Source organism: Equus asinus, chromosome 24 (genome assembly GCF_041296235.1).
Source record: "Equus asinus isolate D_3611 breed Donkey chromosome 24, EquAss-T2T_v2, whole genome shotgun sequence".
Lineage (NCBI taxonomy): Eukaryota > Metazoa > Chordata > Mammalia > Perissodactyla > Equidae > Equus > Equus asinus.
Genome location: NC_091813.1, coordinates 51,673,059 through 51,700,743, shown reverse-complemented (window position 1 = coordinate 51,700,743; position 27,685 = coordinate 51,673,059). Strand labels below are relative to the sequence as shown.

Sequence of the window (27,685 nt, the reverse complement as noted above, 5' to 3'; positions counted from 1 at the left end):
TTTCTGATTCTGGAGAACCTGGAATGTGGTTGATAATTTATATTTGTAACAAATTCCCAGGTGATGCTGATGCTCCTGGTCTGAGAATCATACTTTGAAAACCACTGGAGCCAAGTGTATAAAAGTGAATAACAGATAGTTCCTGCCTTATGGGCATTTTTAGGAAACCAGTGCTTATATTCAAATTATTTAGGCATATTCACATAATTTTTATATTCAGTGAAAGGCAAAAATCACTGAGTTTATTATTCCAAAGAGAATGTTAAAAAGAAATCTATAGGTTATTCACTAAGGTATCTTTCAAACATGTATGATTCATTTTCTTACCTTATTTTCTATTTAGGTAATTGCTCTAACTTTAGACCTCAGTGATGGGCTCTTGTATTGGTTGGTTCAAGACAGTCAGTGCATTCACCTGTACACAGCTGTTCTTCGGGGGCAGAGGTAAGTAACGTCCCTCAAAGGCAATTGATTGAGAATAAGAGAATGACTTGCCCCTTGGTTATAAATGATAATGCATGAGAAGTCATTCTTTCAATGAACATTTACTAATTATCCACTGTGTTGCAGGCATTGTGCTCGTGGGGAAAGACAGATTTGTAAAAAACAAGTTACAGAAGACTATGGTAAATACTGTGATGGGTATAGAGAGCGCAGTGGACATGCTGAGGAGGATGCTCCTCAAGAGCCCAGGAAATGGATGGTTTTTCTGCTTCTTAACAAAGTCGAGTGTACATTATGGAGTTAAGACAGAAACCATCCTATATGTCACACCTGAAAACTGAAGAGGAAGGGACCATATGATTTTTCTTCTTGATCTATGTCCTCAAACTAAGCCCCCTGACCTTCTCTTGTTGGCATCTCCACATGTTCCATATTAGCATTGTCAGAGATTTTTTTCTAGTATTTTTTCCTATACTTCTTCTTACACTTTTGCTTTTTAAAATTAGGCATAATATATGTAATATATAACACTCATTTTGAACATTGTCTTTATCTCATAGACAGATTCTTTTGGCAATCAGATTGCCAATACATGTATTTCTAGGCAAAGGAACGATTCATTTTCTACGGTTCATAGGTGGGAAACTAGCCAGAGCTGCTTGCCATAGTTGATATAAAATAATTGATTAATCAAATTTGTTGTGTATGTATTTATATGCATTGTATGTTTATATACAAATGTGTATACTGTTTCATAGTTTCTCTGATTAAGAGTTTTTCCGTGAACCAACAAAAAAGCATTTTTAAGTCTAAAAGTAATCTTGGCATTGTCTTCACAGACCAGGGGTTCCTGGCCTTTGTAAGATTAGACTCTTGAATGCCTGATGAAGAGCATGGATCTTCTATTTCAGAGCACTCAAACACATCCTGAAGCCCTCTATGAACTCCCTGGGCGTTCAAGAACCCAATATTAGAAATCTCTGCCCTAGAGCATGACCTTCTGTTTTATTTTAACCTTTTCCTGACCATCTCTCTAATTAACTATGTGACATCAGGCAAATTTATGCACATCTCTGGTCTCAGTTTCCTCATCAATGAGATAAAATGATTTCTAAATTCTCCCTGTAAATATTATTCTTGAACGGTTTTATGTCCTATATTTTAATTTGAGATATGTAATTACTGCTGTAAAGTTAAAAACTATTGCCTATTTACACTAAAAATAATAACAAAAATGGATTTTTAGCACAGGTAAAAGTAAAATATATGAAAAACATGAAATTACTTAAGTTAAACATATATCTCCCCTGCCACCCAGTAATTCCATGCCTAGGTATTTATCCAAGAATATGTTTACAAAAAGCCTTGTATACAAATATTTATACAATTTATTCATAGCAACCAAATTCGGGAAGCAATCCATCAAGAGGAGAATGGATAAGCAAACTATGGCATATTCATGCAATGGAATACTACTCAGCAATAAAAGGGTAAAACTAATACACATAAGAACATGATTGAATCTCAAAAGATATTATGCCAAGAAAAAGGAGCCAGACACGAAAAGCACATATTTCGGGGGCAGAGGGAATTGATTTGGAAGGGGTACAGGGAAATTTCTGTGATGATGGATATATCTGTCTTAAAAGCATTCATCAAAAGTGTTATAATGGAACACTGAAGATCTAAGCATTTCATATTACATATGTACAGTGTCTGTACATCCCAGAGGGCTGGCTTGCTGGAGTTCTCTGAGGTCCCAGATCCTTAATTGTCCAGAGGATCAGTATCATTGGATTGAGTAGGTGGAGGAAGGACATTTCTCCTTTAAAAGTACATTTCCTCATCTCAAGGTTAATAATGTGTCCTTGTATGCAGTGCAGCAGCTCTTGGCAAGGTTACACGAAGGACAGGCACTTTTTGGCTCCTAGTAAGTCTTGCCTGTTTATCACATCAGCAAAAAAAAAAAAAAAAAAAAAAAAAAAAAAATCTGTGCATAGAGTCAGGGATTCCAGAGCCATCTTGCAAGCAGAAAATTTTTCCTAATATGTAATCAAAATTCGTTCTCCTACGTTTTAAATTTCTTGCCTTTGGTCTAGATCAGCACTGTTCAATACAAATACAATGTGAGCCACGTATGTAGAGGCTTTCTCTGACCAGACTGCATTAGGTCTCCTTGTTAAGGAACCCACTATACCTTTCCTTTTTTTATTTTTTGCTGAGGAAGATTTGCCCTGAGCTAACATCCATGCCAATCTTCCTCTATTTTTTAGTATGTGGGCTTCCAGTACAGGGTGGCTGCTAACAGAGTAGGGTAGGTCTGAGTCCAGGAACTGAACCCCAGCTGCCGAAGTGGAGCATGCCGAACTTAACCACCAGGTCATGGGGCTGGTCCTCAACCTTTCTTTTTACGTGCCATTCACAGTGTAGTTATTTGCTCATTACCTGCCTTTTCTGTTAGGCTGTGTATTGTATGAGGGCAGAGATTGTATTTGTCTTATTTACCACTATATTCCTAGTGGCTAACACAGAACTAGGCACATAACATTATTTGAGTGAATGAATGAATAAATGAATGAATCCTCAGTAGAGTAACCTCAGCTGACCTCCATATATATCTCATGTTTCATGGAAGGGTTTACGTTTTTATGATTTTTTTGCTGAGCTTTGCTTTAAATCCAGCTGTACCTGTTGCTGAGGACTGAAGGGTCTGAAGTACTCATTTCCTGAAAATGAGGAGGTTGTGCTGAATCCCAGAAGTCAAGATTTTCGGGGCAGCCCAGGAGATTTTCACAGGAGAGGAGTCTTCAGCTGGAAATGAGAGGCAATCTAGGCTAGTGGTAACTAAGAGATATCTAGTCTCACTCTGCAGGGAAATCTTCTGTCCTCGGAATTCTGAAACCAACAATCAGCCCTGTGAGCAAGACTGCCGTGAGCACACTCACAGGCCGTAGGCTGCGGCAGGTCTGTGGTTGGTCCAGAGGGCCAGCCTTCTCAGGCCAAGTGCCTCCTGCGTGCTTCTTTCCACCTGGAATTTGGTTTTATATCTCTCACAAGGTTACTGGAAACTTCTAATGAGAAGTGGGAACAACAAAGTGTATAATTAGACAAGTGGGTGAAAGTCCAAAAGACAAACCAGATGCTGTTTACACAATTGAATAGGTATGAATAAATAGTGTTTTACTAGAAAAAGGGCTATGGGAATAGTACTAGCGAACATACTTCTTTATCACGTTGACAACTCCCAGCTATGGTCCTCTGAGACAGTTTCAGTTTTTGCAAGGAGGTATTGTAAAATTCTGAAGGCTTGTATTTATTTTGACTTTAAATGTCATTCTTTATACTCTTCTAAAGAGGGGGATGTCAACGCTTTAAAAAGATTTAGAGACATCATTAAAAAAAAAGTCAAACCACCACTCCAAAATTCTGAGAATCACTGAGATAGTTTTTATTGAGTACTAGGCAACTGGAGTAATTTTAGAAACAACCAAAAAGATTTTTAAAGTAAAAATCATTGTAAAATTCCCCATCATTGAGGAAAAACTCTAAAAGCAATTTAAACAATAGTCTGTTTACTTGAATTCCCTGGTTTGAAAAGGACCGTTTTGACTAAGCTGTAGAAGTTGCTAAGTACCATTGAAGCAGCAGATGGTTGCGAATAGTGCAAAAAGAAGGACCAAACAGACTGAAATAATGGATGGTAAGTAAATAAGAAGACTGGCCAAGAATAGGAGGGAGGCAAAAATCACAGGTGTTTATTAAAATCTGTGTAACACTCTTGCCATTGCAATATCACATTAATAAGAAAAGCCCTAGAAAATTTGCTTTAGGTGTACTTTAGGAAAAATGTAAAAAATCCACTTGAAATGGAACTAAGAATAATGACAATTATTGTTGCAAAGTGTTTCTTCTTTGTTTTCATGTCCGCAAACACATCCACTCACAAACACACGTTCTATTCCGTGCCTCAATGTACCAGTCTTCCTCCACTCCAGACACAAGCACTAATTGGTGTCATGTTTTAACAGTGTTGGGAATCCCATCATCACAGAATTTGCAGCCTGGAGTACTTCCGAAATTTCCCAGAATGCACTGATGTACTACAGTGGCCGACTCTTCTGGATCAATGGCTTTAGGATCATCACAGCTCAGGAAATAGGTCAGAGAACTAGTGTCTCTGTTTTGGAACCAGCCAAATTTAATCAGTTCACAATTATTCAGACATCCCTCAAGCCTCTGCCAGGTACAAGATTTTATTCCTGCTTATCCTCTCTCCTCTGTACTTTCTATTAAATAAATGTTCAGGTTGGGATTTTTTCTTAAGAATTATGTTTTAAGAGGAATAAGGCTTTAGCAGTTTCTGTTGGTTTGCTTGCAGTCAGTTTACTCTTAACCCAAATTTATAGCCTGAAACACTCAGAAAAAGATGATTTTCAGGATCTATTAGAGGAAAGGAAAATTTTGTTTTCATACTAATTATTAGAATTTCTATTGATTTTCCATGTTTCCTATGATGATTGATAATCCTAAATTCTTTCTCTCTCTTTTCTTTCTTTTATTCCATAGGGAACTTTTCCTTTACCCCTAGGGTTATCCCAGATTCTGTTCAAGAGTCTTCCTTTAGGATTGAAGGAAATGCTTCAAGTTTCCAAATCCTGTGGAACGCTCCCCCAGCAGTGGATTGGGGAGTAATTTTCTACAGTGTGGAATTTAGTGCTCCTTCTAAGGTATGGCATTGGTTCTAGTAACTTCTTCTCAAACAGACTGTACCACCGCATCATTCCTGCCCACACTGATTTCTACTTTCTTCACTTAGCCAAGCCCATGTCCCTTGTTATTCTTGTAGTGTTTGGTTATTAAGATTATTCCTGAGAATCTTTGTTTACAGCCAGAATCTGTGGTTAATGTTAACAACTGAAATGTTAGATCCACTTTAGCTGGTCTAAGTGGAATAACATGGAACTTACCAATATTAGCACTTTTAAAATGGCAAGGTTTGACTTTACGTGAACCCAAGTTCGGAGATTTTAGTTAATTAGGAATAAAAGATTGTATGATTCTCTCCCTAAGAAAATAATGTTTTGTGCTTATATTTTAGTTCCTGGCTAGTGAACAGCAGCCTTTGCCTGTATTCACTGTGGAAGGGCTGGAGCCCTATGCCTTATTTAATCTTTCTGTCACTCCTTATACCTACTGGGGAAAGGGCCCCAAAACATCTCTATCACTTCAAGCACCTGAAACAGGTACAGGGGTTGAAATCTCTAAAAAAATTACAAGACAGAATCTTGCTTTCCATGATCTAAATGGATAATTAATAATTTTAAAAAATAAGTTTCAGTTTTATAGATGTTTTTAGATTCAATACCCTCTCAATGACTTTTTGGAAATTAGAATGACACAATTAAAATAAATCTGCGTAATTTATTCCAAAAGGATATTTCAAAGATTTCTTAAAGACTGTTTCACTTGATTGTAATGGCAGATAAGAGGCAGAATCCCTGTTTCAGGGAATTTGTGAAATGCTCCATCAGGGAAAATGGGCATTTAAGAGCAGAGAGAGTTTTGTGAAAGGCAGGCTTCTCTGGAAATGTTCTCACAGATGGTAACTTAGAATCTTCTGTAGGTGAATAACTGATGTCTAAATTCAATGTATTTCTTTGGAATATATTTTTTAAAGGATACTAACCATATCTTTACATGTGTATGTTACTTTAAAGTGTATAAAGCACATTTATATGTATCACTTCTTTATTAAACATTTATTACACACCTAGCATTGTGTCAGAAACATCATTTCATTTGATCCTCACACAGCTCTGAGATAGGCAGGACAGGTGTCATTATCTCAATTATGCAAATGAGAAATCAGAAGCCCAGTGGTTGCCCAACATAAAATAACTGGTAAGTGGCAGGGCTGGGGCTTCATCTGGACTTTTCACTATAGTTTTACCAAATCTCCATTCAGTCATTTTTGCAAGGGTTGGCAAATGAGAGTATCATACTGCTTTAATTTATATAAACTTCCTAGCACAGGACCTGGCAGGCGGTAAGAGCTCAATAAACATAGACATCCATTCACCATTGCATTTTTTTTACTGTTAAGATTCTTTCATCAATATTTATCCATAAGTCTCATAACAGGAACATAGTGGAGCCTGGGAAGGTTCTGGAGCAGTTAGCATTTGGATCCAGGTATGCTCTCTTTGAGATTGTCTTGGGATGTCAGCTTTGGTTGGATTCTTCTGTGGAAATGGACTTGACTGCATCCATCAGGGGATGAGCTGGGAATTAGGCTCACCAGCACTCTGCTGGATGTTGAGGGCATAAGGAAGAATGATAAGATTTGCCCCTTGCCTTAAGGAAATTTACAACATAGTCAGGAAATTATTCAAACTGACAAATATTTATTAAGCACTTACTGTGTGCCAGTCCTATACTAGATCTGGGGGGATTTAACAAGGAATAAGAAAAAGTGCTTTCTCTGATGGAGCTCATAAAACAGTAGAGAGATAAATGCATATGCTGCTAATGATAATAGAAATAAGACAGTGAGAACTGAGTAGCAATGACATACAGTGAATAGACAAGACTATGAAATCTTCACCTGTATCAAGCTGCTCAGCATTCTTAGGAGAAGGTGATGCAAGAGACTAGTATGGCCAGGGAAGGCCTTTGGGGAGTGGAAACTTTAACTGGGCTTTGAGAGATAAGGCAAGAAGAGGCACCCTATGTGAGTACGTGTAAGAAGGCCTGGAGATTGGATAACTTTGATAATGATGTGAGTGTTGAACATTAAGAAGCAATGTGATTGGAGTGTGGGAGTGGGAACAGACCGTGTGGAGGAATCCTAAGAAAGATGAGGGACATCTTGGATGGAATGACTTGGAAATCAGGCAGAGGAATTTCTTTTGATTAAGAAAGAGAGAAATTAATTAAAGAACTAAGAGGGACTAAATTGCTTGATTTGGCTCTAGAATAAATGGCAACTCCCAAACTGTACTCTTGGGGGTGCTTCTTCCCTCCTTGGGGGAGTTCAAAGTGAGAGGAGCTGCATCCCTGATATACTCTATTTTACACGCTGAACTGGCTAGAGGCTGGGCAGAGTTATTGCCTTCCTTCCTGGTGACTCAGTCAGGAGGAGAGTAAATACTGTATTTTACAAGGAGAACCAGCCACCTTCCACCTATACAGGGCACAGACAAGAAAGACGTGCCTAGGTGAGGGTAAGAGGGATTTGGGCTGGAGAAAAGGAAGATGTGCTCAAATGTCAGGATAGGTTCCTGAAGAAATCTATGGAATGTTCTCTCCTGAAGATCTTTAAGAATATGATAGACATACCTCAACTGCCTGGAATCTTTATGACTAAGTTGCTCCAGACCCCCATCATGAGTGGTAAAAGTCAACCTTTTGTTCTTTTCTGCCCTATCTGTGTCTCTGCTTTTCAGTTCCATCAGCACCAGAGAATCCCAGAATATTTATATTGCCAAGTGGAAAATACCATGACAAGAATGAAGTTGTGGTAGAATTTAGGTGGAATAAGCCTAAGCATGAAAATGGTGCGTTAACAGGATTTGAAATTTTCTATCAAATATCCAACCAAAGTGGTGAAAACAAAACATTTGAAGACTGGATTTCTGTCAATGTCACTCCTTCAGTGATGTCTTTTCAACTTGAGGCCATAAGTCCTGGGTACACTGTTGCCTTCCAGGTACGAGAGTGAAAACGAGGATACGGGTGTCTTTTTTTTTTTTTTTTTGAGGAAGATTAGCCCTGAGCTAACTGCTGCCAATCCACCTCTTTTTGCTGAGAAAGACTGGCCCTGAGCTAACATTCATGCCCATCTTCCTCTACTTTCTATGTGGGACGCCTACCACAGCATGGCTTGCCAAGCGGTGCCATGTCTGCACCTGGGATCCGAACTGGCGAACCCCAGACCGCCAAAGAGGAATGCCGGCATTTAACCACTGTGCCACCGGGCCGACCCATAGAAGGGTCTTAATAGTGCAAATAGAAGGTTGATTAAAGAAGTTGGTTAAGAATTCTGCCACTCTGTCAATAGTTTGAGGTACAGTGTGATCTTAGAGGTTAAGTGGGCAGCAAAGGTATAGAGCGGAGAGGGGACAACTCGGGTAAAGGACACCTTGACAACTTTCTTACTTTCAGATTCAGAACAAATTATTATTTTTTGACTCGATCACTATAGGCCATGTACCATGGTAGGTTCATTTATAGTCTTTATTTGATCTCATTTGATCCTCACACTGTCTATGAAGGAAAAGCCATGTCCCTGGGTGTATCAGTGAATTACTCAAGCTGCATGGCTAGGAAGTAGTGTGTTGTAGTCCAGCTTCTGGAGTCCTTTCTATCGTATCACATCACTGCTGTGAATCATCTAAATGCCCCGACTCAGAGCTACCAATGGAAGTAAAAACTGAGGGTCTGGGTAGCTGACATCAAACAGTTATCACCTAGCTTCTGATAGAGGAGAAAGTCAGAGAGAATAGGAATCAAGAAAAAAAAACTACTCCCACCTCATTTTGGCATTTTAAATTTAATATGAAATAGCTTTCCTTTTACGATAGACGGCTCAATAATTTTCATATCCTCATTAAATACCAGGTTGGTGACAATGTTGTACATATTTAGAGTTATTTTCCATTTCTTTTGAGGGAACACAATATTTTGGAGAGTGGTTTTAGAGGTCTGAGTTTCCTAGGATCTGTTTTCTTTTTGTTAAATTCTAATTTAATAATTATTTTAATAATATATTAGGTCTACATATACTAATCAAAATAGTTGTACCTCAAAGTTAAAGATGATACACATTCCTATTTGTTAAGAATTATGTGAGTTCCAGTTAAATCCATGTTCTGGTTAAGTGTATCTGTCTATATGTATATATAGTTTCAAATCCCAGCTGCCACAGAACTGTGCAAAATGATATGCATGGATGTGCATGAGTTTTACTTAACATGGTCCTGTGCAAAAGAGAAGACTGCTTGATATATATATATGTAATATATATACACACACACACACCATACACAGATAGTAATATATAGAATATAGTCAAATGTATTTACTACTAGAAGTACAATAGAAGTAATCCAATATTTTGTTGATTGAAAGAGCACTTAAGAATCTATCTTTCAAGACCATCATTATGGGTGTCAATTTTCTTTATAGATCATTGTACGTATACAAGGGTTGGAAATGGAAATGATTTATTACATAATAAAAGACATAATAAAAATTGTTTTTTAAAAAAACTTTGTCGGGGCCGGCTCCGTGGCCGAGTGGTTAAGTTTGCGCGCTCCGCTGCGGTGGCCCAGGGTTGGGATCCTGGGCACGGACATGGCACTGCTCATCAGGCCACGGTGAGGCAGCGTCCCACATCCTACAACTGGAAGGAGTGCAACTAAGATATACAGCTATGTATGGGGGGGTTTGGGGAGATAAAGCAGAAAAAAAAAAAAGATTGGCAACAGTTGTTAGCCCAGGTGCCAATCTTTAAAAAAAAAAACCAAAACTTTGTTGTTAGGATGCAGCATGGCACAGTGAGAAGAAAAGTATACAGACCTCAGAAGACTTGGTTCATATGTCAGTTTCTACATGTGTCTTGTAGATAAATTACTTACCTTAATTATCATCCTTGTCCAGTTTCTACTTTTAGTAGTTGTGAGGATCAAAAGAGCCAGTGCATGTAAAAGTGGTTTGAAACGTACAATTCATTTTCAAATATAAGGTTTAATCATTATTTTCTTTTCAGAAATCTTTTAAAAAAGCATGTAAATTTATGTGAAGCGTCTAGTTGTTGAACTCATGATTAAGTGAAAGTTTACCATAATTTGTATAGTTTTATTTCTGTTAATTATTGTATATAACTTAATTTTGGAAATAGCTGAAGAATTTTTTTAGAAATTAAAATTTTTTGCCATAGAGAAGTGTGCCATTTCTTTGTCTTTTCTAGACAGGAAGACTCACCAACATGAGTATGGGGCAATATTTTTCCTCTTAGTGATTTATTGCTATATACTTAGATGTAAATAACTATTTGAAACTATTAGTGGTATGTCTCAAGAGTGTGAAATGAAATAATAGTTTGTCTCAGAACTTAATTATTGCCACTGAGGACATTGTTGAATGCAACTTTTTGGTATTCTCTTCTTTCTTTAGGTTCGGGTCTTCACATCTAAAGGACCAGGACCATTTTCTGACATAGTAAAGTCCAAAACATCAGGTATCTGTTATCTAAAATCTGTACAAAGAACAATTAGTGTTTTAAAGTCATTTTTGATCCTTCATATTCTCAGGCATATGAATGCTGTCTCTGAGCTGAAGTTAAAGTCAAATAAAACAATCAATTTTTATCATCCCCAAACATGCTTAAACAAAGCTAGGCTTAGAAAGCCTCAGCAGTTTTGATTGAGGCTGGTGTATCAGATGAACCCAAAGGAGACTCGTGGATTTCAAAAAGGCCTGATATTGAATCAAACGATTTTGGTAAACTAAAGTTATTTTTCTCATACATATTATCTACTTATTTTTTGTTTTCAGAAATCAACCCATTTCCATACCTTATAATTCTTTTTGGAAACAAGATAGTTTTGTCAGATATGGATCAAAATCAAGATGTGTGGAAGTTTTCGGCAGAAAGAGACATCAGTGCCATGGGCTACACAGCTGATGATGCGATGGGGTATTATGCTCAAGGAGACTCGCTCTTCCTTCTAAACATGCACAATCTGTCCACCTCTGAGGTATTTCACTATGTAATTCTTTTGGAAGAAAGGAAGTAAAGTATTTGCATGTTATACCACCCTGTAATTAAAATGACTGGCCAGTGGTTGAGCCATTAAGATTAGAATGGTTGAAAAGGGTAGATGTGTGATTATTTAGTCACAAATGAATACAAATTAGATTTTGGGCAAATGTCATTCAGGATTAATTTAACAGTTCTTAGATTTAGGGCATTGTGTTAGTTCCTGGAATATAGATTAAAAAAATCGCAGTCCTTGAACAAACTCAGCCCAGTATGAGTCTAACACTAGGGGGACAGTATTGCATAGTGATTAAGAGGGTGAGCTTTGGAATCTGTCAATCTAGAACTTAATTCTGGCTCCACTGCTTACTATATTTGTGCCCATTGGCAAGTTATTTAACCTCTATGGTTACATAGTACTTTATCGTAGGATTCTTGTGATGATTCAATGAGATAATCCACATAGGGCACTTAGCACAATGCCTGGCATATGGTAGGCATTCACTGAATGTTAGCTAGTAGAGAAGACAGACAGAAGAGAGGATAAATGCTATCTATGCTGAGGGCAGGATGTGGTGGGACACAGAGAATGGATGCTCAATCGGGTTGAGTGGTGGCGGTGGGGGTAGGGAAAAACATCTTGGGTACAAAGAAGAGGAGCCAGGTGAAGGTGGGGGAAAGTTGAGGGAGTAGGAGGTGCAGAGGCAGACAAACAAGAGAGCCAAAGCGTGTTCAGGGAGCTATAAATAGAGGGAGCTTGGAAGGGAGATGCGAGTGAGGGTGGAGGAAAGGCAGGTGGCAAAACTGGAGAGGTAGGCAGGAGCCTGAATATAATGGGCCTCCTTCACTGTGTGAAGCAGTCGAAGGAGTTGAATGTCAGTCTTGAAGCCAACATCAAGCCATTAAAGAAATTTAATGGGTCATTAACACTACCAAGTTGTGTTTTAGAAAGACCTATCTATTAGCAGTGTGAATGATGACTTAGAGAAGGTTAAGTCTGAAACAATTAAAAGACTATCACAGAAATCCAGACAGGAAATGTTGGGGCAGGGTGGGGGGTGGGGAATGAGAGGCAGTGAGGTGAAAAAAAGAGAGGATAAATTGGGGAGATACTGAAAATGGGACTAATTTACTAAGGGTAGTAATGGGAGGAAGAAGTCAAGGATGAACCACATTTGTCAGGATTCCTCCTTGGGTGAGTGTTGGAAATTCATAAAAATAGAAAATGCAAGAGAGATGGGGGGTTGGGGGGTAGGTTGATGAGTTCTGTTTTCTGGGATCACTCATATGGAGACGTCCAGTAGGCAGTTTGATATTTCAGTTAGTAACTCAATGAGGGATCCTCCTTGAAGATGTGGATTTGTAGCACTGATCTATGGGTTATAGTTGAAGCCATGGTAGTTGAAATTAACCAGGGAAAATACTCAATGTGAGAAGAGGACCAATGTTACAGTGGCACACAATCCAGAGTTGTTAAGGTTTTGGATTACAAAAGACAACTGCAGTAAATAAGTAATACGAGTGATTACAGAAAATTCCTCAAACTTGAAAAAAATGACCACTATCTTCTTGGCTGTGTTTTCTACCTATTGTTAAGATTTTCCGAGATGCACTGGTTTTTGATATCACAATTATCACAATTGACTGGATTTCAAGGCATCTCTACTTTGTGCTGAAAGAATCACAAAATGGAATGCAAATATTTGATGTTGATCTTGAACACAAGGTGAAATATCCCAGGAAGCTGAAAATTTGCAACAGAAATTCAACAATAATCTCTTTTTCTGTATATCCTTTTTTAAGGTATGTTAAGAGTGAGTATCTGTTTCTATTGTGATGAAATAGACATAGATATATTTAATGTGATATCTTTGCCTTATTAAAAGTCAATGATGGGAAAATAAGTGCTTAGAGTTCTTGACTCATTATATTAACTTATAGTAAGTAATTCTACATATAAATTATGAGCCCACAACCACAAATATGTAAACTTAATCCATACTGACAATTTCACTAACCTAAAATTAGATTAATTACCAGCAGGAAGCCAAAGCAGGTTTTTATATTAGTGAATTCAATAATGTTCTCAGTTGGTAAGGACAAGAAGGGAATTGAGATAGTGGCAGATGATGAGAAGGATAGATGGCAGCATGTCTTGTATAGAAAAAGCTATTCTGGGCTCATTCATCTTTAATTAATGTCCTTATAAGATGAGTTTTAAGGCCTCCATTCAGCAACTGAATAGCAGTTTCTCAGGCTGGAAAGATATATTTTGTTTGTGCCATAAGCATGTTTATAGTTTATTTTGAAACTAGATTGTTAACTAGTATTAAGAAGCAGAGGGCCAGCCCTGATGGCCTAGTGGTTAAAGATCAGTGTGCTCCACTTTGGCAGCCCAGGTTTGGTTCCCAGGCACAGAACCATACCATTTGTCTGTCAGTAGCCATGCTGTGCAGTGGCTCACATACAAGAACTAGAAGGACTTACAACCAGAATATATACTGGGACTTTGAGGATGGGAAAAAAAGAGGAAATTTGCAACAGATGTTAGCTCACAGTGAATCTTTCCTAGAGAGGAGGGGAATGGAGATGGGTGTTGATGGAAATTATGCAAATATATTTCATATTTACAGCCATTAATAAGCCATTTGATACAGCACCTAAGGTGATTATAGTCCAAGGCTTTAGTTGTAAACACATTTATTGAGAAATCATTGGAAAATGCTACAAACACGACTTTGTGTGACATCCTGCATCTCAAAACAGGGTTATTGGACACTAGGACATGTTCTCTCCAAATGCTGCATTTGCCTCTCCAATCATTAGGAATGATTGATCTTCATTAGAAACTAATATTTGCAATGATATGTTTTACTCAAGTTGGTGAGTCTCTTCTTCCCCCTATAGTCGCCTGTATTGGACAGAAGTTTCTGATTTTGGCTCTCAGATGTTCTACTACAGTGTTATCAACCAGACCTTCCACCGCATTCTGCAACCCGTAGCCACAAACCATCCAGATGAGAGGGGCCAATGTTCTTGCAATGTGACTGAATTTGAATTAAGTGGAGCAATGACTATTGATACCTCTGACCTAAAGAATCCACAGATATATTTTGTCAAAGGGCAAGAGATCTGGGCCATGGATCTGGAAGGATGTCAGTGTTGGCAAGTTATCGTGATGCCTGCTCTGCTGGGTAAGACACCCATGTGTGTACGTGCATCTTCATTAGTAATGGCAGCTCTTCCTGTCCCATTAAAAAGGGCTTACATTCCACATTTGCTCAGAAGAATACATGCTTGGTATTTGCTTTGGACCACACCAAATGTTCTTATAGAATTCAAGTCAAGTTGTTTCCAGGCAAATTGTATCTAGGCATGCATGTAATTTTCTGGATCTGTGGGGTTTTTTTTGGTGGTTCTTGTTATTTTAAAATTAACAGTAGAGCTACAATTGATTGAGCTTAACTATATATTCTAAGCGTGCTACTAAATGCTGTATCTCATTTAATTGTCAAAACACCTTGATGAAGTAGAAAATAGTAACCTCATTTTACAGATGAAGAAACTGAGGCTGAGAGAGGTAAGGTAACTTGTTCAAAAAGCCACAATTAGTTAGTAGAGGAACTGGGGTTTGAAACTGGGCCTAATTAGAGCATCCACAATCTTTCTATGATCCCATTGACTCCACATTCAGCGTGAGCTGGTCAGTACTTGACAGGTCTAGCTGTTGAAATTCACATGCTTGTAGAAGAGGAAATATTCGAAAGTCTAAAGTGATTAGGAAGTCTTCTAATTGGGAGTAATTGTAACAGAAAAAAATACTCTCTAAATACCCCATAGATTCTCAAGAGTCTACTTCTCACTGTCCACTATAGTAATCGCTAGTCACACGTGGTGATTTAAGTCTAAGTTAATTAAAATTAATTAAAATTAAAAATTTAATTCCACAGTCACACTAGTCACATGCCAAGTGCTCAAAAACCCTAAGTGGCTAATGATTACTGTACTGGGCAGCATTGATATAAAACATTTCCATCATCAAAAGTGCTATTGGGCATTGCTGGTTTATATAGTGAAGTTTTGAAATTGCAAATATGTGTGTGTGTGTTATAACTCCATACATGGTTTTGTTGAAATGTCACCCAGAGCCTTTTAGAAACAAAGCCAATATACTTTCAATGGGCTTAAGAGTAGAGATAACGTTTTGAACTTCTCTTATCATGAGAATTACGTGTTTCTGTTGAATCCATGACAAAGACTCTTTCCTTAATAAATTTTAGTTAGGCTCCTCTGAGCCGTTTTCTCAACCAGGCCTCGACCCTGGCCTTCTGTGTCCATCCTTGCTGAGTCCAGTTTTAGCAAGAATCCTGCTGACTCAGTTTAGAGAGAATCCCCCACCCTTGGTATCTGATCAAGCTCCTCATCTTCCACCCTTGATGTTGTCTGCCTTTAGCAAAAATCCTATTAGGCCAGTTTCACAAGAATCTCCCTCCTGCTGAGATCTCCTCTTAGTAGTTTTCTATTCACTAACCTCCTCACACTGTTTGTTGGCTGTAAATACCCAGCTTTGTTTGTTGTGTTTGGAGTTGAGCATGTCTCTCTCTTCCATTGTAACAGTCTTGAGCAAAGTCTTCCCTACCATTTAAACAAGCGTCAGAAAATTTTTCTTGAACATTTAGAAGAATTTTCTTGAACATTTATTAACAATGAACAATTTAAAGAATTTCTTTAATTCTTCTTGTGTCTGATACACAAGAATTATCTAATGGGTCATTATCTTATGGGTCCATATAGAACTGGTCAGTCTTTCATGAATCCATGATTGAAATCCATAATCCTAAAATTAGAATGACTTTATAGATCATTTAGCTGACATGATACTGGAAGAAATTCCCTCTACGAAAACAGCCTTGCTTGAACATCTGTTTATAAAAAATTTACCACTTTATAAGGAAGTCTGTTTAATTTTTTTGGACAATCCTATTTTTTAAAAATATTTGCTTTTTTTTTTTTGAGATTGGCACCTGAGCTAACATCTGTTGCCAATCTTTTCTTCTTCTTCTTCTTCTTCTCCCCAAAGACCCCCAGTAAATAGTTGTGTATTCCAGCTCTAGGTCCCTCTAGCTGTGGCATGTGAGACGCCATCTCAGCATGGCCTGATGAGTGGTGCCATGTCTACGCCCAGGATCCGAACTGGTGAAACCCTGGGCCACCAAAGTGGAGCCCACGAACTTGGCCACGGGGCAGGCCCCTGGACAATCCTAAATATTAGATTTTTTTCTTATATTTAGCCAAAGTTTTCCCCCCATTCCTCCCACTTATTGGTCTGATTTCTGACCTCTAAATTTACAAAGAATAAATCAATCACTTTCCACATAATACCACACAACTATGTCGAGACAGCTGTCATAGTCCGTTCTAAGCAGTCCCTTTAAAGGAAAAATTCAAGTATCTGTAACTACTCCTCAGGTGATGTGGCTTCTAGATCTTTCTTTGCCAGAGTCACCCTCCTGTGGTTTCACTCCAGCTGCTTAATAGCCTCTTAAATGTCGCCCCCATAATGACTCACCGTATTCTCAGGTGTTCTGGTCAGAGCAGTGGGCCTCTGACTTCCTCGGTCTTCTTTTCCTGCAGCTAAAAGAGGCATCAAGTCTTTGTCTGCCTGCCTTGAGAAATTTATAGTCTTTTTCATGTTAACTATTATTAAGCCAGATTTCTTTCGTTTGTTCATTTCTAGAGTTGATCTTAAACTTGAATTCAGGATGTTACATTTGTGCCTAGTAAATTTCAATCGATTCCCTGACTGTTGTGATATTTTTGAATTTTAAGTCTGTAATTGAACCTACTAGTGACAGAAAGAATCATGGTATTATCTGCAATTTTGATAAATATGTTTACTGTGCATTCATTACAAATCACTGATAAAAATATTGAGCAAGGCTCTGAGCCCTGTGCCCACCATCTGCTCCCTCCCTTCAGGTAGAATCGTTTGACATGGGGTCACACAGGTAAGTCGTAAATCCTAGCTCTGCTGTTTACAAACTGTGTGACCTTGAGGAGATTATTTAACTCTCCAAGCCTTAGTTTCTACTTCTACAAAATGAGGCTAATAGCCATGATATTTGCCTCATTGGCTTGATATGGAGCTAAAATGAGAACATATCTGTCAAATCCTTAGCCTAATGACATAAAATACAAGTGTTATTTTTTCATATTGAAATAATGGGAAGATTCAAAATTTAGCAGAAATGATACAGAAAAAGGATTTCATATGTTGTTTAGAACAGAAAACGTAAGATACATATTTTGTTATGTTCTTTATTTTATGTTTTTAATCAATAGGACAAACGTTTGTTAGCTTAACAGTGGATGGAGAGTTTATATACTGGATCGCCGCAGGGAAGGACAGTACACAGATTTATCAAGCAAAGAAAAGCAATGGGGCCATCCTCTCCTGGGGGCAGGCCCTAAGGAGTAAGCATATCCTGGCTTACAGTTCAGTTCTGCAGCCTTTTCCAGGTAATAAAGTCATGTTGTTAATCAGCTTGTTCTCCCAGTTTAGGGTCAGAAAAGTCTCATAGTGTATGCTTCTCTGGCGCTGTCCTTCCGACTCCTTTGTTGTGCTCTCTGCATTGTTCCAAACTGTCAAGATTTGGTGCATAGTGCCGTTGCCGATTGCCCTCCATCAGAAGTTCTCTCTGTGTGTATCCACGGCTCAAGCTGTGGTAGGCAGCATTAGACGTGGAAACTTTTGTCCTGTCAGTCTCTCTGCCTGTCCTCTTTCTCTTCCCAGTCTCATAAGTTCTCTTCTTTCTGTCTTTTTTCTCCTGTGACCATATTTTAAACCTCCCAGTGGTATCAAAAAGCATTGCATAAAACTTCAGGCCTTTTTCAAGGTAAGCTGGCCTATTTCTTGTATGTCAGCCATTTAATGTGAACTTTTGTGCTACCATTTTTATTAAGTTCCTGTCTTTTTAAAAAATGTGTCACTCATAAAGTTTTTTAGTGTTGTGCCCCTAACTCTGTTTTCCCCATAAGCTCTGTGGATTTTATTGAGCTTAAGGCAATGACTTTTAGGAATGCCTGTATCACTTCATGGCAGAACTGACAAGATATTTTCTACTGAGAGTCACAATAAAAAGAGTTTGGAATCTAAAACCCAATCAACCAAAATCAAAAACAGCATTACATAGCCTCATGGGTGACATTCAAACCTCAAGTTGTTTCCGAGTTTTTTCTCAAGCTCTCTCTGACACTAAGATGACAATGTCATTCTAAATTAAGTGTAATTCCCTCTTAGAGATAGAAATGAATGAAACAAACCCTCTTTGCTTAGATATATTCAATTACAAAAATATGTAAATCATACAATATGAAAAAATTGCAGAATTTTTAACTAAACTGAGTGCATATTTTGATAAAATAATTTATTTCCTACTTTGAGACATTTAAGAGATTTAAAAAGTCCATGATCTGTTTGAAAGTAAACACACACACATCCTAAAAGTAGCATGAGTTTCCATAATTGGAATTCATTTAAAAATGTAATTGATATAATGCTCTCATTACTTTCTTCAAATTAAAAAAGGGCCAATTTATTTTGCTTCTGTCTAGGTACATTAAGGGTGCTTTAGCTCCATCTGCTGGAAGTTCTAAGCAATTACCAGTTACCTTGCTCCGTTTTTCTGAGGCTGAAGAGCGTTTGCAACAGTTCAATGTATCTTATCTTCAATATATCTTCAATATATACTTATAAGTTAAATGAAAATAAAGATGATATTACCCTCGATGTCAAATAAATATGCTGTTCCTCTCATTCATATATGTGTATATATTTAATCTTTTTTTCTTATTATTTTAGATAGAGCATTTCTGTCTCTAGCTTCTGACATTGCAGAGCCAACTATACTTAACGCCACTAATACCAGCCTCACAATCAGATTACCGCCCGCCAGGACAAACCTCACGGAGTATGCCATCACCAGCCCTACTCCAACATACCTGGTTTATTACAAAGAGGTGAATGGCAGGGAAAACAGCTTGGAACTGAAATATAGAATGCTGGTAAGATTGGAGCTGGTGATCTTTGTCTTTTCATAAGATGCTCTCTTTTGATATAAAATTCTCAGTCACAGTAAAATATTATCTATATTATGTTCTGAAATGTGCTATTATGCAACTTTTTACAGCTGACTCATCAAAACGTATTGTGTTCTAGTCTTTTTTGTCTAGGAGTAAGTTAAGCTTCAAGGAAGTATATTAACTCCAACCAGTTGGCGGATGGCCATGGTGACAGTTTCCTGAAAGAACTGAGTTTGTTACCCTCCCTAATTATCTATTTATCCCTAGAAAGTGATAGAGACTTGTTTTTGTGAACTTTCAGCAGGTTACAGATTGAAATGTGAGAAATGAATTGGACAAAAAGAGCATTACTTTATACATCTTCTCCAAAGCATATATCTAATGTAAAAGGTGTATATTATATTTTTGTCTTTTATTTTATGTATGTTGTGAAATGTGCTGTTATACGGGAACTATGTCTGTTTTTATTCATCATTGTATTCCCAGCACCTAGCGTAGCTCTGGGCATTGTAGAGACATTCACTAGATATTTCTTGAATGAATGAATGAATTGGCACAATTCATTCCATCATTGGTGCTGGTGTTTCAGTTGCCATCCTTGTGATGGAATCATATGTATCCAATATTTTGCTTTGTGCCTATTATTTAATCAATTCGAAAGGTGAAATTGACCATCATCTATTGGACATTAAACACTTTATGCAGAAAGTAGACCTGATTTTTGTTACTTCCCTTATTTTGTCTGTTTTTACCTTCCTTTACACATTTCTAAGAGGAGTTGTTTCAGAGACAGATTTGATCATTTGGATGACCAAGATTCGCCTTGTGGCATTGAACATTTCTGTTATTAGAGCTACTCTATCTTATTGTTTTCACACTAATTAATATGGGTCAAAGGCAGTGGTTCTCAACCTTGACTGCTCATGGAGCTTTTAAAATCTCTGGGCCCCTGCTTCACCCCAGACCAATGCAGTCAAAATCTCTGGGAGTGGAACCCAGGCATCAGTATTTTCCTAAAACTTCCCACATGGTTGCAAAGTCCAACCAAAGTTGAGATCCATTGGTCCAAGGGAAGTCTTTTTACTTTCTTAAACTTTATTTCTAAGAATGATTAGATAATGTAGCTTAATCTTTTATTGTATTCACTTGTGTGTCACATCCTTACAATCCCATCTTGCTGAATTTCTAATGCAATGCTAATGAAACAGTGTCCTGCTCGGGGAATTTAGCTTCCTACCTGAAATGAGGATGCCACAGAATTGACTGAAAACTGCCAATCATTTGGCATTTATTCTTGGAGATATTAAACAACTCAGGTCTGGGCAGGTTAGGACAGTGAACATTGTCACTCATGATCCATGATTAAAAAATATATTAACTTTTTTAAATTTCCTAATTATTTCTCCCTTTGATTGAATATTTTCTCCCATTTTGTACTAAAACAAAGAATCAGATATTGATTTTTAAAAATTAATTACAGGAATTTCAGGAGAGTATAGCCCTTATTGAAGGTTTACAACCATTTTCAACGTATGTGATACAGATAGCTGTAAAGAATTATTATTCAGATCCCTTGGAACAATTACCTCGGGGAAAAGAGATTTTGGGAAAAACTAAAAGTGGAGGTGAGTTATGGACATGGTGTCCGTTTCTAGAGTGCTGTTTTGTGATATATGTGATGTAAATATCTGTATATGTTTTTTTATCTGAATTCTAAGTAATCTTTATTATGTGAGCTTTTCTAAGCTTAATAAGAAAAACGTATTTGTTGAAAAGTACTTTGAAGACTTGAATTTTGCTCTAACACCAGAATAGGATGAGTAGTATTCCATCAAAATGAAAAGCAACAAGAAGGTGAAACATTAGAATCAATAGTTTGAACAAGAAACACATTCTTTGGTCTCACCACACAGTGTCACCCTCTTCCCATATATTCATAGGTCTCTATACATGTGGTGTGACAGGAAGATCAAGCCTTTTTTCTGCGTATTTTACTGAGGGCACGAGATTTAAAGTAATATAACATCATTGCCTTAAAGAAAATGCATCTAGAATCTAAAATTGTCTTCTAAGAGGTGGTGATTATTATGAGGTGATGCCATTTCTTTCAGATGCCTCTGATGACATTAAAAAAACTCACCTGAATTGGGTTATTCATCATCATAGGCCATATCCTTGAGCTGGAGTCAGAGAATGATTTAGTCATTGGGCAAAAATAAGCGAGAGCCTTTCAGGCAGCCTGCTAACTTCCCATTATATAAGTGGCTGGCTTTCCTTTGGAACATCTGTCATTCATTCTGCTCACATGATACGATTTTTCCTCAACAAAGACCCCACTACTTCTTTCCATCTTTCAGTGCTGTTGCAACATCCCTTATCATGCGTTGCTATTTATTTCAGTACCAGAGGCCGTTTGGCCCATTAACACAACCGTGCGGTCAGACACCAGCCTCTTTGTATCCTGGGGAGAATCTCACAAGCCGAATGGGCCTAAAGAGTCAGTCCGCTATCAGCTGGCCATCTCACACCTGGGCCTAATTCCCAAGACTCCTCTAAGGCAAAGTGAATATGCAAACGGAAGGCTCGCTGTCCTTGTTACTAGCTTGTCTGGTGGAAAACTATATATGTTAAAGGTACAGTCAGTGTACTAGGTACTTGTATTGTCATTCTCAAGCACAAGGTTCTGAAAAGATTAAGCAATTGTTCTTTTTCACAAAAAGGTTCTGGCCTGCCATGCCGAGGAAATGTGGTGTGCCGAGAGTCATCTTGTCACTGTCGAAACGTTTGACACACCAGAGAAACCTTACGCTTTGGTTCCAGGGAACACTAGTTTGCAATTAGATTGGAAGGCTCCGTCTAATGTTAACCTCACCAGATTTTGGTTTGAACTCCAGAAGGTAGATCTCATCATATACTTTGATGCAAATCTTTGTTTTCTGGTATAAAATAAATAGGAAGGCCTTTTTCATATCTCTAGAGTATTCTCTTGTATAAAGTGACAATACATTTGACAAGATTCTTTGATTTGGGTTTGGCACATAGAAGCTGTAAGCTATCTAGACTAATTTCTGATGGAAAGAATTCCCAAAGAGGTTAATTTGCTCTTAAAAGGCTCAGTGTAAAAGGGTATAAGTTATGGTTTACTGATTTCATAATATTTTACTTAGTTTAGACGTTATCAACATGGTTCTCTGGTTTAAAGTCCATAGCAATTTTGTGTTTTCTATGAAAAAAAATGAAAGAAATGAACAAATAAGAAAACCAAAACCTTGTCTAGAAATGTTTTTTCAATCATTTAAGGGCTGTGTAGCAACAGGAGAGAAGTAAAATATAAAACTAATTTATTCAAAACTAATTTGATCTGGGCTTGTAAACTTTAAGTAGTTCCTCATCTAAAATCTTCTTGCTTTAACTAATATAAAAATATCCACTGAATTTTAAAGCATCAATTAATCTGCTTAATTCGCTATTAGGGAAAGTCTACATTGATTTTTATATTGACACACTTAGAATGGATTAAGTTTTATAATTGCTACATTTCATTTTCACTATTACATATTTGTGTCTCCACATTTGTAAAGATTGCTTAATAAGGTTTTGTTCAGTGGTAACTGAAAAACAAATTAATATAGTTGTGGCCTCACTTTTCTTTAAAAATGGAATTGCTTCCCGGGATGGTTTAAAATTTTACTATATAAGGTATTTTTTATGATCCTGTACTTTTTAGATAAAAATTATGAAAAATATGAAACAGTGATAAAACCAAAGGCCACAGTTTCATCGGACTTTTTCCCTTGAGCATATTTATGATGATTTGTTGCCTTTTTAAAAAAATGGTCATCTCATAAAAATGCAGCTAAGTTGGAGAAATTGAAAGATCGTCTCTTTTTGGACATCTATTTAAGTAAGCTTAATGCAGTTCAGTTTAAATTCAAGGGGAGGGATGTAGAGTCCATTTCCTAGATCAAATAAATGAAATGGGGAAGGACCTTAGAAATGATGACTCTCTAACCTCTCATGTTACTGATGAGATGTCAGAGACCCAGACGGGCGCCATGATGAGTCAGATATCACCAGCTAGGCAGAGGAGGACCCTGGGGCTGATTCATCCCTACGGCAGTCCTACTTGGGTGCTATCCATGGAAGGAATATGAGTCATTAGTCACCCACCCCACTCCTCAAAGTCTGGGAGAAGAACAGCCGACAAGGACCACGTGGTTCAGTCCTTATGACTTTCATACAGTACTTTTTGTTTCAAAACTTGGTCCACACAGGTTTCAGATAGACCACTTAGAAAATCATGAAGCTAAAAATGTAAGCTACTGTAATTGCTACATGTGTGACCATTGCTAAGTACTAATTGATGAGCACTGTAGAAGGCTGTGTTCTGAGGGGGTTCCTGAGTGACATCTAGTCAGAAAGTTCTACCTCCTTTGAGCAACTTGAACCTACCTCATGATGGTAGGACAGCTAGGAATAATCCTATTGATTCTCTGAGGGGAATCAATATTGAATTGAAACTCTGAAGGGTGAGTGGTGAGGGTGAATACGTGTCTAATTAATGTTTTTTTTTTTAGAAAGAAAAGATGGAGAAAAGGGTAAACTTCCAGTCTTCATCTTTTCTGTCAAAATTTCCTTAGATGAAAAATGAGGGAATTAGAGCACAAAGCTAAATTTCTATCGAGGTCTTAAATTCCACAGATTCTTTATCATAGCAGTGTATAGAAGAATATATTCAGTTTAAGATTGAGGAGAAACAAGTAATTTCACTTTGGTAAATTTTTTTTTTCATGGAAGTCCATTAAAATTGTATTTTTCTCAGCTGTCTGGGGAAATCCCTACAAGAACCAAACAAACATTTCTGAAGTTCCGGTCTCTGAGACATCATAGTCTGCACCATTTCCCCCACACCCTCGCCCAAATAATTTGAAAATCCCTCTGTGGTAGCCTTCACCCCTGCGCTTGTTGGCCTCTGACAAATGGAAGGTCGACTCCCTTGTGATTTCCTAGGGTGGCCTGTGGCACCTCTCCAAGCTGGTGGTCTGCCCAGAATATTTGTTGCTGTGGTAAGGCCAATGCAGTTTTCCAGCAGAACCCTTGGTCAAACATCTCCCTGACATTCCAAGGAGCTCTGATAATTTCTGGATGGTGTGGAATATTAGGTCATCCAGACTATCCACTTAAGGTAGTTACTATAGCAGATCATTCAGGATGCAGGACCAAAAAAGGCTAAAATTTTTGAGCCAACAGTCAATTTTTTTTTCTCTCTCTGTCTCTCTCAGAGGGTTCAGAGCAGATCTTAAGGATCCAATGCATCTGTTTCATTAGGCTTTATGTCTCAGTGGAATTGATACATTTATGAGTTTAGCAGGCAAGGTCTCTGGCACCAGCATTTGTTTTCTTTCACTCCCCTTTCTTTTTTATAACAAGGCGGTCCGCTTCCTGAAGGTGCTATAAAGAATCATTCCTAACTGAATAGAAAACTAATATAAAGTGTTCATGCAATGAAATGACATGACCTTGTGAGTGCTAAATGAAAAAGGAGATGTAAAGTAAGGTTTATTTATGGAAACTGACCTTCTTAGGAAACTCTACTGGGGAAAATACACTAAGAGCCCTTGACAAAATGCCACATCTTCTGTCTTTTCCTATTTATACATTGAAAAAAAATCACCATTTTCAAATACAGGTATTAAAGGTCCAAATATACAGATTTTTAAAAAATAAATGTCACAGAGAAAGAAGTTTAAGATGGCTGTAATTAGAGACCCAGTGTCTAAAGTGAAATGAAAGTGAGATTTCCTGTATTTAACTTCTAACTTTGCTACTTAGTGGCTGAGAGATGGTGGGCAAAAATTTCCTTCTTTTAGGGAACTAGGCTTTCTATATATAAAAGTAAGAAATGCTGGCTGGATGTCTGGAGAGAGTTTTGGGAGGAAAAACTGAATGTTTAAACTTTTAAGTCATTGTGGACTTCTTTAAAGAATCAAAATATGTAAAAATATTATTTTGAAATTAGCAAATCCATGGAATTGAAAGTATCATTGTTTCGATCAATCATTGTCCCTCAGCTGTGAATTTGCATTCTTAGCCATCCTGATTTAATGTCAGGGTCTATGATTAGAAATAACAACAAGTAGGGGGCTGGCCCCGTGGCCGAGTGGTTAAGTTCGCGCGCTCCGCTGCAGGCGGCCCAATGTTTCGTCGGTTCGAATCCTGGGCGCGGACATGGCACTGCTCGTCAGACCACGCTGAGGTCAGCGTCCCACATGCCACAACTAGAGGAACCCACAACGAAGAATACACAACTATGTACCGGGGGGCTTTGGGGAGAAAAAGGAAAAAATAAAATCTAAAAAAAAAAAAAAAAAGAAAGAAATAACAAGAAGTCACGCTCTGAGCCCTCCCCAAGGATATGTAGTGAGAGATGTATGTCCCACCTTGGACTTACCTTAAGAACTGTCATTCAAGTCAATTACAGCTTATCAGAAAAAACAAAAAAGGTTGTTGGTAGTGAAGATACTGTTTGGGTTCAAAAATACTCGTAAAGAACTCATTTTTTAACAGAAAGTAAACTTTATGTTTTCATTGCTTGCCATATGCTTGTGAATTTCTATGTATAAGAAAGTTTTCTTAAGGAAACAAAAATGTTAATTGAGGCTTCTTTTTCTAGTGGAAGTACAATGAATTTCACAATGTCAAAGCTTCGTGTAGCCAAGGTCCTGCTTATGTCTGTAGCATCACAGATCTACAACCTTATACTTCCTACAATGTCCGCGTAGTGGTGGTTTATAAGACAGGAGAAAACAGCATCTCACTTCCAGAAAGCTTTAAGACTAAAGGTCAGTACTAAGATACTCAACACTCAGAAAACACTACAAGTTTCTCGATTCCTTTATCATCACATTTCACCAACCCTAGAGGTGGAAATTTTGCTTAAAAGAGTAAATTACTATTTCTAGAGCTTCAGTGAAGAAATTGAAAAGAGATAGGAGTCCTTACAGGCAGTAAGGAGAGAACACTGACCTGGTGTGGCAGGATCGTGCACTGAGCCAAATTATTTTGCCTTTTGATATTCTGATTTCCTGTCTAGCTGGGATATTTTGTAGTGAGAACTAAATGAAAAGTGTTACTGAGTGTTCCGCAAATATTTACTTACTGACTACTATATTCCGGTTGCTAAAAATAAAAAATCTAGAAAGTATATTAAATTAGTGTTCTAAAAGGTATACATAACTCCTTATAAGAATTCCTGTAACAATCAAGCGAAAATGCTCCAAAGCTTATAATAGTTTTCTTTATTTGCATCATTTATTTTGTGTCAAGCAAAGATATATTATTACTCCTCTCATTAATCCATCTAATCCATAGCTAATAAAAACCTCAGATGCTCATTTAAAAGTATGTACTCATATGAGAATATTTCTGAATATTTCTTTAATGTATTGGACTTTCTCCTTAGTAAATATATTCTATAGAAAGATGTTATGCAGAATATTTTATACTTCTAATATGTCAATCAGCATTTTCTTTTGTTTCCAAAGCTGGAGTCCCAAGTAAACCAGGCATTCCAAAATTATTAGATGGAAGTAAAAATTCAATACAGTGGGAAAAAGCTGATGATAATGGAAGTCGACTTATGTACTACATCCTTGAGGTCAGGTAGGTCTGTTCGTACAGGTGCTTTGTAAACTACAAAGGGCTAAACATTTAAGTTTAAGGTATTATTAGATCACAATTAAGAATATTTATGAATATGCATCTGTAAATAAACATGAAAGATCCTTAGTTTAAGGACCTTGCGTGCATGCTTACATTCCTTGCTCAAATTACTAGCGGTCAGCCTTGACACTCCAATTATAGGGCAGATCACATCATTCTTCTCAGAAATCTGCAACTACCTGTCAAAATTTTATGGAAATAATTCAATCATTGGAGCATGCAAGTAATATTTACTTAATATCTATTCTGTTCAAGAAACTGAGCTGATGTTTGATGTTAGATGATGATATACACGTGAATTTCTGAGGATAATTTGTTTTAGTCAGATGAATAATGTCTGGTGAGAATTGAAAATGAGGTAGGTGTTTTTCAGAATGTAAAATCGGGTCAAAGTCTGAAATGGTCTGACGCGTAGAGGTCACACAGCATTCTCCAGCTCTTGAAGATTATTACCCTTTGTAGTGTGTTCCCAGGGCCTGAAAGTGTGCCTTCCATGGAAACCATGCAGCTGATGAAAATATGCAACCTCAGATGCGGCCAGCATGGGGAGCTCTGTGAATCATAACTGGCTGAGATGAACTGATTTCATGCCAACTTGAAGGGAGAATTCCAAATTCCACAGACACTCCCCTCACGGGACTATGAAGCCATCTTTTAAGACACTCCAAGGACAAA

General features: G+C 37.6%; 1 protein-coding gene across 5 annotated transcripts in view; it reads left to right on the top strand.

Moving 5' to 3' along the window:
• ROS1 (ROS proto-oncogene 1, receptor tyrosine kinase) overlaps positions 1 to 27,685 on the top strand; it is a 103,946-nt gene that overhangs the window by 40,456 nt on the left and 35,805 nt on the right. For all 5 annotated transcript variants that reach the window (XR_011497653.1, XM_014866129.3, XM_070496209.1 and 2 more), the window contains 16 exons: positions 344 to 444; positions 4,473 to 4,687; positions 5,011 to 5,171; positions 5,543 to 5,687; positions 7,890 to 8,152; positions 10,621 to 10,684; positions 11,002 to 11,204; positions 12,804 to 13,009; positions 14,114 to 14,400; positions 17,549 to 17,725; positions 19,068 to 19,270; positions 20,769 to 20,913; positions 21,689 to 21,921; positions 22,009 to 22,185; positions 25,962 to 26,130; positions 26,833 to 26,950. Coding sequence is in view for 4 of the 5 variants with exons in the window: in XM_014866129.3 (XP_014721615.1) it covers positions 344 to 444; positions 4,473 to 4,687; positions 5,011 to 5,171; positions 5,543 to 5,687; positions 7,890 to 8,152; positions 10,621 to 10,684; positions 11,002 to 11,204; positions 12,804 to 13,009; positions 14,114 to 14,400; positions 17,549 to 17,725; positions 19,068 to 19,270; positions 20,769 to 20,913; positions 21,689 to 21,921; positions 22,009 to 22,185; positions 25,962 to 26,130; positions 26,833 to 26,950 (2,867 nt within the window). In the remaining variant the exon portion in view is untranslated. The remainder of the gene's footprint in view (positions 1 to 343; positions 445 to 4,472; positions 4,688 to 5,010; positions 5,172 to 5,542; positions 5,688 to 7,889; positions 8,153 to 10,620; positions 10,685 to 11,001; positions 11,205 to 12,803; positions 13,010 to 14,113; positions 14,401 to 17,548; positions 17,726 to 19,067; positions 19,271 to 20,768; positions 20,914 to 21,688; positions 21,922 to 22,008; positions 22,186 to 25,961; positions 26,131 to 26,832; positions 26,951 to 27,685) is intronic.